The sequence below is a fragment of the Plasmodium sp. gorilla clade G2 genome (genome assembly GCF_900097015.1).
Source record: "Plasmodium sp. gorilla clade G2 genome assembly, contig: PADLG01_00_44, whole genome shotgun sequence".
Lineage (NCBI taxonomy): Eukaryota > Apicomplexa > Aconoidasida > Haemosporida > Plasmodiidae > Plasmodium > Plasmodium adleri (nom. inval.).
In genome coordinates, this window is record NW_021628894.1 from 7,501 (window position 1) to 19,985 (window position 12,485).

At 24.2% G+C, this 12,485-nt stretch overlaps 2 protein-coding genes across 2 annotated transcripts in view; one reads left to right on the plus strand and one right to left on the minus strand.

The window, feature by feature from the left end:
- The window catches only part of PADL01_0029300 (probable protein, unknown function), a gene marked incomplete at both ends in the record, with an annotated part of 635 nt that extends 233 nt beyond the window's left edge, over positions 1-402 (minus strand). The window contains 2 exons of the mRNA XM_028680528.1: positions 1-199; positions 334-402. The exon at positions 1-199 is cut by the window's left edge and continues 233 nt beyond it. Of these exons, the coding sequence (XP_028541306.1) occupies positions 1-199; positions 334-402 (268 nt within the window). The remainder of the gene's footprint in view (positions 200-333) is intronic.
- Positions 403-2,717: 2,315 nt separating this feature from the next.
- Positions 2,718-11,862, plus strand: PADL01_0029400 (erythrocyte binding like protein 1, putative; the record flags this gene model as incomplete). Its single annotated transcript, XM_028680529.1, has 4 exons — positions 2,718-11,172; positions 11,318-11,351; positions 11,607-11,680; positions 11,816-11,862. The coding sequence occupies 4 exons, from the start codon at positions 2,718-2,720 to the stop codon at positions 11,860-11,862; spliced, it is 8,610 nt and encodes a 2,869-aa protein (XP_028541307.1).
- Positions 11,863-12,485: the final 623 nt, after the last annotated feature.

Sequence of the window (12,485 nt, forward strand, 5' to 3'; positions counted from 1 at the left end):
TCATTATATTTTTATGTTCTTTTAATTTATCAAGTGATAATTCATAATTTAGATACTGGTATTTGTTAAATTCTTTCTTTAATAAATTATTTTTTATTATATCTTCATTTTGTGGTTCATATTTATATATTTCTGTCAATGTTTGTAGTGGAATTATGTTTACGATAGTATTTTTACTGTACTTACTATAATCATATGTCTGAGGTGTAAATAAGGTATATTAAAAAATGATAAAATAAAATATGTAAGTACATATATATATATATATATATATATATATATATATATATATGTAAATATGTTAAATGATTTGTTAATTTTATTATGCCTTACTTTTAGGGATGATATTTGTAAGTATATAAAAATAATAACTATATATAATTTATTGTATCCAAGGAACATTTTTAGTTTGTTTTTTTCAAGTAATTATTTTACTTTATATGTGTATGTATTATAGATTTAATGTGAACAATTATTCATTTTAACAACTTTATTAATATTTAATATAAAGTGTAATATTACATAGTGTTATGATAAATCATTAATATATATATATATATATATATATATATATATATATATATATATATGTATAATTATATAAATTTTATACAATATATATGAAAATAATGAAATAATAACAAAAGGGTTTGTTTTGGGGGAATATAAGGATATACAATTTAATTCTTTGAATAAATAAATATATATATATATATATATATATATATATAAATATTAATATAATATTATCATTTGGTAAATGATATATAAAATGACAATTTATAATAATATGAAAAGTTTGTAACTTTATATATAAATGTAATTTAGTATATAAATATATTTTAATTTTAGTGTAATTTTGTGTGTTATTTATTTATTTATTTATTTGAAATATATCTTTTTATATACAAAATATTTTTTAACTTTTTGTAATAAAGCATGATTTGATTCTTACATAAAATACTTTATCACTTTTATAAGATGGATTAAATTCCATGTTTTTAAATATATTATTTTATAAAGGAGGATAAAATATAAAAATAATATATATATATATATATATATATATTTATTTATTTATTTATTATATGTTAAGGTATATTGTGTGTGTGAGTTTTTTTTTTTTTTTTTTTTTGTTTTTTATTATTATTATTTGTATTTATCATGATGGGATGTTATAAAGGTATTTAATATTATATTTACAATTTTCTGTACTTTGATTAAGAACAAAAAAGTTGAAAAAAGAGTTAGTGTGAAAGGTTTATATGAATATAAATAAAAACGGATAATATTATATATCATATGTAATATTATATATTTAAAAAATATGGATTTGTATTCTTGTTTTATATATAATATATATTTTATAATCATATAGGCACTTTTGATATATTACTAAATGTTACTTTATAAAATTGTCTGCATTTTAAATATTAGGAAACTTTCAAATGTGTTTACTGTAAATGTAATAAATTCTTTTGTTCTATTTTTAAATTAAATTACCTATATTTTATTTATCTGAACATATGCAGACAAATAACACATATATATATATATATATATATATATATATATATAAAACAATATATTTAGTTAAAATGGGAAAAGTATCTTTTTTTTTCTTTTTATAATTTATCTATAAAATATAATAATATTCAAAAGGTTGTTTTTATTTTGTCAATAAGGGAAAGAAATATTTTGTATGTTTAATTATAATTTTTATAAATTATAAATACTAAAATTTGAGAGGAATTCATAAAGAATTTATATTATATATATATATTATATATGTGTATTTATTTATAAAGAAATAATTCGAAAATATAGTTAATTTAAATATAAAAATTTTCATAAAATAAAATAAATTTTGTTTTAGAATAACGCAGAAATCGGAGTGCATTATATATATATATATATATATAATATATGATATATATTAAATTATAGAATTGTTCATGTTAATAAATTTAGTGTACAGGGATATTTTTCATTTTATTAAAATTGAAAAAGAAAAAGAAAAGAAAAAAATTATATAAATATATTTCAACCATATATTACAATAAATATATGACAATTATATAACATATATATATATATGTATATTTATTTACATTTATTGAATAACTAGAATAAATAATATGTATTAAATAATAAAAGCATAAAAATATATAGAAAATAACAGTTGTTGAATATTTTTAGTGTACATCATAAATAACCACTAAAATATAACCTATTATATATAAATATATTTATTTATTTATTTACTTATATTTATAGAATAAATATAATAAATAATATGTATTAAATAAAAAGAGCATAAAAATATATAGAAAATAAAAGTTGGGAAATGTTTTTAGTGTGCATCATCATATAACCACTAAAACATGCCCTATTATATATATATATATATAAGATGATAATTTTAATGATGTTTATAATATTTGAAGTAACAAGTAAAAATTAATATGTTTTTAATTTTATTTTATTTTTATTTAATATTTTTTTTTTTTTTTTTTTTTTTGTGTTTTAGATAATTAATGTTACTCATATAATATTTATATTTTAATTAGACAGTCAATTAGGTTTTATAAAAATTATTATTAGTACGATGAATGATTAAAAATATATATAAAATATATGTCATGGTAAATAGCTAATGCATGTACTATTAATGTCATGATAAATATATCTATGCGGATATAGATATATTAATTATAATGGATGTAACCCAAAATATAAAGTTACTTTTTCTTTTGTTCTTTTTACATTGCGTATCATCAAAAGATCAAACAACTGTAAAGGTAAAAAATTATTATAAAGAAAATGAATCTTTACACACACATAAGAAAAAGTCTGAAGAACTGAGTAATAATGAATATGGGATTCTTCATTCAGCTTATAAAAGAATTGTTGGATATGCTCAAAGGAAATTAGAAGATATATTTCATGCAACTGGAGAAAATATAAAAGAAAAGGAGGATAAAAATAAGGATATGTTAAAAAGTGAAAGGATGGTGCTATATCAAAATAATGATGGTGAACAGTTAGAGAATTTAATTGATCCCATAAAAAATCTGGAAGAAAAAAATAATTTGGAGAATTATTATGATAATAAATATGATAATATTAAATTTGAAGTAGGAAATAAATATAATCATTTAAAATATATGAACACAACAAATTCTGATAATGATAAAAGATTTAATAATTATTATTTTGCAGATAATAAATTTTTTGTTCGAGATAATATAGAACAAGATGAAAATGCTTTCTTAAATAAATCAATTATAGGGAATAAAGATATGGAAATATCCAAAAATTATTTTGAAAAAAATAAATTTATTGATACTTATTCTTCGTATGAATGTGGAAAGAAGATAAAGGAAATGAAATGGATTTGTACAGATAACCAACTTATAAGTAATAATTTATGTGCCCCAATAAGACGAATACAATTATGTATTGCGAATATTATATTATTTAGTGAATATAAGGGTGAAGATATATATAAGAATAATACTATAAATAATAAGTTTAAAGAAAACATTTTGAAAGCTGTAAAATTGGAATCAAATTTGTTAGTACATAAACATAATAATGAATATAATTCGAAATTATGTGATGATATAAGATGGAGTTTTTCAGATTATGGAGATATTATAATTGGAAGAGATCTTATTTATAAAAACAACACGGATTATATAAAAGAACAATTTAAAAAAATATTTAATAATGAAAATAATAAGGTATTAAATGATGAAGAGAATATAAAGTTACGAAAAGAATGGTGGGAAAAATACAAGGAAGATATTTGGGAAGAAATGACAAAAGAACATAATGATAAATTTATTGAGAAATGTATATATGTTGTTAAGGATGAATTACAAATTGTTCGATGGATAGAGGAGTGGAGTAAACAATTTATTGATGAAAAAGATTATATGTTATTTAATTTGAGAAATACATATAATGAAATGAATATAATACATGAAAATGATTGTAAACAATATAATAAATGGATAGAAAATAGGAAAAAAGAATGGACATTTTTATCAAACGAGTTCAATAAAATGTTTCCAGACAAAAATGTGCAAATTTATATATCAAATATATTCAAGGATTATACAGAAAATAATGTTAATATGATATTTGGGATGTTGGATTATGAATATAATAATATCTGTAAAGACAAACCTGAATTATTATCTATTGCCAAGTATGATCTGAAAGCTCCAAGTGTTAAACCCGCTAAAAAATACAAATCTAAGGATCATGAAGAATCAGATGCGTTTGGTTGCAAAACAAAAATCAGTGCAGTTAAAAAAAAATGGAATTGTTATAATAATAAAAATGTCACTAAGCCTGATGGTGTATGTGGACCACCAAGAAGGCAACAATTATGTCTTGGACATATATTTATGATTCAAGATGGTAAAGAGGAACAGTTAAAAGATCATCTTAATAAGGCAGCCTATTATGAGGCAATGTTTTTAAAAGAGAAACTTGAAAAATCTGATGGTGATAAAATTTGCAATGGTATATTGGGAAGTTATGCAGATATTGGAGATATTGTAAAAGGTTCTGATGTGTGGAGAGATGTAAATACAAATAAATTGGAAGACAAATTCAAAAAAGTTTTTATCGTTGGTGATTCTAGGAACAAACAAAAAGATATCGAACGTGATAAATGGTGGGAAAAAGAAAGGGATTTAATATGGTCTAGTATGTCAAAACACATTCCAAATGGAAAAACATGTAAAAGTCATATTGATTTTGAGAGTACTCCTCAATTATTGAGATGGTTAAAAGAATGGGGTGATGAGTTTTGTGAGGAAATAGATACGGAAGTCAAGAAATTAGAGCAAGGATGTAAAAATATAAATTGTTGGGAAAGAAAATGTAAAAATGCATGTAGTTCGTATGATAACTGGATAAAGGAACGAAAGAATGAATATAATTTGCAATCAACAAAATTTGATAGTGATAAAAAATTAAAAGTGTATAGCACATTTTATGATAAATTTCAGGATTCTAAAGCTTATTTAAGGCAAGAATCAAAACAATGTTCAAAAGTAGAATTTAATGATGAAACATTTACATTTCCTGATAAATATAAAGAGGCTTGTATGAGATGTATAGATCCATCATCTTCAAAAGCTGTTAAACCTATAAAACCGAATGTGGTGCCTATAAAGGAATCAAAAAAATCTGATCCTCCAAGTTTACCAGATAAATCGAAAAATGCTCCTAATAGTTCTAATGGGGGAAATGATCGAAATAAAGAAATATCTAAAAGAGACGAAGGTCATGGTCCTAATCAAGTGAAAGAAGGAGAAAAAAAAGTGCCAAATATAGTTCCAGTTGTTAAAAAAGAAAATGAATTTACTCCTAATGGAAGAAATGGTGAAGAAAAAGAAAAAAGTAAAGTTGATCAATCTCCTGGTGTTAATTCTAAGGATATAAAAGGTGAGAAAGCACAAGGGGAGGTATCTGAACATTCACCTAAAATTGAAGAGAAGATGGAATCTGCTGAGTCTACACCAGTTGTTCATAGAGAAACTGAAAGCAATCAGCCTTCGGATTCTAGAGATAGTGAAGGAAAAGAAGCAAGTAAAGGTGATCAATCTCCTGTTAATTCTGAAGATATAAAAAATGAGGAACAAGAAGGGGAGGTATCTGAACGTTCATCTGAAATTGAAGATAACAGGGAATCTGTTCCTTCTACATCAGTTGTTAATATACAAACTGAAAGCAGTCAATCTACTGATTCTAGAGATAGTGAAGGAAAAGATTCAAGTAAAGGTGATCAATCTCCTCCTGTTATTTCTGAAGATATAAAAAATGAGGAAAAAGAAGGGCAGGTATCTGAACGTTCAACTGAAATTAAAGATAACAGAGAATCTGTTCCTTCTACATCAGTTGTTAATATAGATACTGGAAGCAGTCAGTCTTCTAATTCTAGCGATAGTGATTCTACCGTATTGAGTGGTGGAGAATCTAAAGATGTAAATATTCCTACTTCTGAAGGTGTTAAAGAAAATGAAGAAGGTGAAACTGAAAAAGATGCAAGTTCAAAAAGTATTGAAATTGATCAAGCATCACCTGAGCAAAATAATCATATTGATTCATCACAGAATGTAATTAAGGACTCTAATCACCAGGATAAGGAAATAATAAATTCCCCTTCTACAGAAAAAAATATTGAAGAAATTCAACATAAAACATCTGATACTGATGGTCATGAATCTAAAATTGAAAGTGAAATCGAACCAAAGGAGTCAATGGAGGAATCATCTCTTAATAAAAGAGAAATCGAGAATGCAGCTAGGGGTGATCACAAACCTGAATCAGTAGAAAGCGCTGAAATTCCTCAATCTCAGATTCCTAATTCTCATAATGGAGGTACAATTGTTTCTGAGAGTCAGGTTCAGGATTCTTCAGAAAACACTATGAGTACTGAATCTACACATACTGATAACAAGAATTTTGGAACAAGTGTGGATATTCAACCTTCTCTTACTGATGATGAAAAGACTGTATCGTCTGTTGGTGATAGAGATGCTGAAGATAGATCTAATCTTAATACAGATCCTGAACAAATTGAAAAGAATAAATCTTCTCATTCTGACAAAGAAGATAGAAGTGTTTCTGAAAATGAGATTCAGGATCCTTTAGGAGGGGCTATAAGTATCGAATCTACACATACTGATAACCAGGATTTAAAAATAAGTGTGCATAATCAACCATCTGTTATTGAGAATGAAAAGAATGGATCGTCTGGTAGTGTTGGAGATAACAACGATAGATCTAATCTTAGTACAGACACTGAACAAATTGAAAATAATACATCTTCTCATTCTGATATCCACCATTCTAATAAGGAGGGTAGTAGTGGTTCTGAAAGTTTGACTCAGGATTCTCCTATAGATCATTTGGAAGGTGTAACTCCCTCTAATATCGACATGGATCCAAAACAAAATGAAGCAAGCCTTATCACACCTGTTGATCAGGTTGATTCTTCGATGGAAAGTGAATTAGAATCTGGAGGTAAAATTGGGGATTTATATAAAGGGGATAAACAATCTGAAAATATTTTAAATAAGGATAAGGATGTTGTAGAGATAGAAAAAGCTCCTGATTCTCATGCCAATGAATCTAATACTCATGATGAAGAGGATACAAGACGAGGTATTAGCGATGATAGTAGTACTGTTCATGAAATTGATTCTAAAGAGAATTTACATCAAGAATCATTAATTTCTGAAAAAGGTCGTAAAGAAGGTAATATTAAAAAAGAGCCAGGTAATGAAGAGGATTCTTCAATTTCTATTTCCCAAGAAACAATAAATGATTCTGAAGGAAGAGAAAATATAGAGGATGCTAAGTTGTCAGAAAGAGGTGATGATATTGAAAGTGATATAGGTAATATTGTATCAGTAGATCCTGAGAGCACTATTATTTCTTCTCCAAATGGTACAGAAGGAATAAAAAGTTCAGAAGAATTAAAATCTAAAGAATATACTTCTGTAGATCTTAATAATAGGGGTGAAAATAATCAACAAGAAAATTTAGTTTCCAATTCCCCGCAACTTGAACCTGAAAGAGAAAAATTAGAAAATGCTGATAGTTCTCATGAAACTGAGGTATCAAGTATTTCTGAGGTTGGAGAAGCAAGCACAAGATATCATAAAGAAAACAGTGAAACTGATGAAGGAGAAGAAAGTGGAACAAATCCTGAAGAAGGCAGTGTAACAGATAAAGAACAAGAAAGCAGAACAAATCATGAAGAAGACAGTGAAACTGATGAAGGAGAAGAAAGGGAAACAAATCATGAAGAAGGCAGTGTAACAGATAAAGAACAAGAAAGCAGAAAAAATCATGAAGGAGACAATGAAACTGGTGAAGTACAACAAAGCCTAGAAAATAATGAAGCCAGTGAAACTCATGAAGAACAAAGTGCTAGTGAGAAAATAAAATTAATTGAACCTACTAGTAATATGGTGCTACCATCTACGCCATTACATGAAAGTGATAAGGAAAAATTAGAAAAACATCATGATGAACCTAATACAAATGGAGAGTTAACCCATACTGATCAAAATACTTCTCAATATAGACCTAGTGAAAGTGAGGAAGTAATGACGAATAAACCTGATCAAATGGAAATGACATCTGAACCATCATCACAATATATTGAAAAGGGAATTGATGTAATTGATACTACAAAAAATCAATATATTGATGAAGAAAGCAATCATATAATTCCTTTGGTTAATAAAAATAGTGAAGGAGATCCTGTAACTATTCCTCCTACAAGGACCGTTATGGAATCTGTATCATTAGATTCAAGGAATGAACAAAAAGTTGAAGAAAATGATGATACACATATTACAGATGACAAGAGGAAAGATGATACTATTGTTAATCTTTCTCAAAATGGATTAAATGAACATGGGGAAATGTCTAATGATTCTATTAAAAGTGAAACTATAACTGAATCATCATTAGCAGATGATGACCAAATGATTGAAGGAATTGATGGAAAAGGTAGTGAAAAAAAAAACATTATAGATGCACCTCAAGAAAGTAGCATTGAAGTAGGAAAACAAATGGAAGGGCATATGAGTAATGTGAATACACCAGAAGAATTATCACCAGTTGCAGATGAAAGTAAATTACAAGAAGAAAAAGAAGGAAGTAAGGATGATGGGGATAAACGAACTGTTAGCAAAGATACAATAGGTGTCGAAGATCCTAATAGAATAGACGAACATCAAAATTTGGAGGAAGTGGATGTACCATCAAATAATGGAAATACAAATAATACTTTAGAAGGAAGAGTTGATACTGAGAAAAAGGATGAACCATCAAGTAAAGGAACTACAAATAATTCTTTAGATGGAAGAACTGATGAGGGGGAAAATGAAAAGTTAGATGAAAATCCAGAATCAAACTCTAGCAATACAATATCTACTGAACAAATTAAATTGGTAAAGGAAAAAGAAATTCATGAAACTAATGAATTAGATACACATAATGTAGAGCAAGAAGAAATTATTAGAAATGAAATACCTGCTGAAAGAATGGACGAAGAAAATTCGACTGATAATGAAAAGGAGCAATTAAGTCCGGAAGATGAAATTATTAATAAAGGGGAAAAGGGAAATTTAGAACAAAATTTAAATATTTCTTCTGATACCTTGGAAAATTCTGCAGGTAAAGAAAAAGTTAAAATAGAACATACTGATTCACCTGAGGAATCAGATTCTGATATGGAAGGAATTTATAAGCATAAAGGAATAGAAAATCAAATTACTGAAATAGAAACAAGATCTGTAGAAAAACATGATATACATATTCCAGAAAATTCAAAAGAAACTCAAGTTGACAATTACAAGGCAGATATGGAAGAAGAAAAGGACGTAAATATAAATCAAATGATTAAAGAATCTGAAAAAGTATCAGATATAAGTAGAGACACAACTGCATCTCATTCGGAGAAACCTAATGATGAAGAATTACTTGTGAATGTAGTAGATTCAAAAAATGCACAAAATGAAGGTGATTCAATTCAAACCATTCCTGATGTTTCAAATTCTGAAAATGAGGTGAATAACGATAATACGTTAAGTAAAGATGGTTTTTCTGAAATAGAAAAACCTGTTAGTGAAATAGATGAAAATGCAAAGGGATTATTAAATGAAGAAAGAACAGAGGGTGATAATGTGCTAGTTCAAAATAAGATTGAACATGATATACATAATACAGAAGTTATAGATCAGTTTAAAGACAAAAGAGATTATGAAGAAGATGAAAAAGTTAATTTTGTGAGATTACCTGAAAAAAATGAAGAAGAAAGAAGTGACGTTACAAAGGGAATTGTTCCTGGTAGTGTTGAGGTAATTGAAAAAACGTCACATGAAATTTTAGATTCTCATGAAATAAATGAAGAAGAATTAAAAGTGTCTGATGATATAGAATATCCTGTTGGATCAGATATATCAGGAATTGATAGTGAAACTAGTGGTTCAGTTACGATTTATCAAAAACCTACAGATGCTTTTGTAGAAAATGTATATGGATTATCACAAGATCTTAAATCAATATCTGAGAATGAGAAAAAAATTAGAATGAATGAACCAAAGGAAAAATTGCAAAATCTTTTAGGAGGAATGGTTCATGTTTTACAAAACAAAAATATAGATGATGATCAATCGGGTAGATCATCTATACCATTATATGATAAAGAATTAGTTGGTGATAAAAATCATTTAAATGATAATTCTTATAATAATAATATAAATAATGAAGTTCAATGTGAAAAAAATTGTGGACGAAAAGAAAATGTTTCATCATTTAATGATACGGTTACATTAAAAGATGTTAAACAAAATAGGGAAGATACGGAGGAAACAAAATTGATAGAAAATGAAAAAATAGATAATACAAAAGTAAAAGATGGAATTCATATGACATCATATAACAAGCCATCTAATATTTTGGTACATAATTATGATGATATTAAAAAGGAAGCAATAAAAAATGAAGAAAAAAAAGATACAGAACAATCCAAGAAAGAAGAGAAAGATGTAAAAAATGATGATTCTGAGAATGATAATAATAATTTAAGTAATTATACAAAAATTAAGGAAAATATTGAAAAGTTTTATAAATATATAAAAAATATATTGAATTTAACTGATATAAATAATGATATAGAAAAAAAGGATATGCAAAGGTATAATTTAAATAATTATACTAATATCAAAGGGAATATGCTTTTTGAATATTCAAAAGAATCAGACTATGATAAGAATGAATTATTTCAAAGAGAAAACATATCAGAATATCATAATATGAATAATAACAATAAGGAAAGTTCAAATATAGATAATTATTATTATAGGGATGTTAATAAAATAAGAGAAGATATAATTAATTTATCTAAAAAGAAAAAAAAATGTATTAATGATACATCATCTGAATATTGTGAATCTATAATAGGTCTTCCTATTTTATCAAGTAGCATTTCTAAGGATGAGATAAAATATTTATGTTGCTCTATTTTATATTACTGTTTAATACATTTTGATAACACTACTTCTGAATATTATAATTGTATTACAAATGAAATTAATGATCCATTTTATGAAATTTTTAGAGAAGTAACAAGTATGATATATAATATATAAATAAATAAATATATATATATATATATATATATATATATATATATATATGATTAATATTTTTAATATATATTAAAAAAAAAAAAAATATATATTGTTATAATCTTCTATGCATATATTCCATACAGATATATCCTATTATAATGGAAAATGGCTCTTAATGTTATTTCTTTTTATTATTTTTTTAATAATGGTTCTAATCAAACGGTATAAGAAAAAAAAAAAAAATAAAATAATAAAATAATAAAATAATGTAATATAATATAAAATTACATTACATTAAAAAAAAAAAAAAAAAAAAAAAAAGGAAAATATGTGTATAGAAAAAAAATGCATTGCCTATAGATTTGTTTCTTTCTTTTTTTTTTTTATATATATACATTAGTATATAATCCATTATATTATTTTATTTTGTAGTTCTGAGAAAGACACATCAGTAATGGATGAAGTTGATTTTATGACTGAAAAAAATAATGATGATTACCATTTAGGTAATAATTAAAAAAATAAATGAATATAGAGTAAAATTTTATAAGTACAAATAAATCTTAAAAAAAGATAGGATGCATCAATTATGGCCTTATTTTGGTTTTATAATAATTTTCTAATTTTTTTTTTTTTTACAGATAGGGAAGAATTAGAAAAAAACAATTCTACTTTTTATTTGTACTAATATTAGAATGAAAAAATGTAAATAAAAAAAAAAAAATTGAATATATATATATATATATATATATATATATATATATATTAGTTATAAATGTGAAATGAATTTATAATTTATCATTACTTGGAATACTCTAAATATATAACATTTTATTGTAAACATAAAGAATGAATTAAAAAAACTACATAAAAATAAAAATAATCTAATAATTTTAAAAATTTATTACAAATTATAAATTCTAATAAATTTATATATTTCTAAGAATATATTTATGTGTATAAATATATAACTATATTATTATAGTAGAATAAATGTGTAGAAAAATATTACATATATATATAATATTAAACATTTATTGAAAAACTTCAACTATTATTATTATTATTATTATTATTATTATTATTATTATATATATTTTTTATATTTTTTATATTTTATATTTTATAAAAAAGAAAAAGAATTCATAGATAAATAATTTATTATAGCCTACAGATAATATTCATAAAAGGTATATATTTTGTTTTAAGATAAAACAATATAAATGGTTTATATATTATGTTATCAGAAGGAAAAAAATAAAATAAAATAATATATATATTATATAGTTTAAAATGCTGATAAATATATAA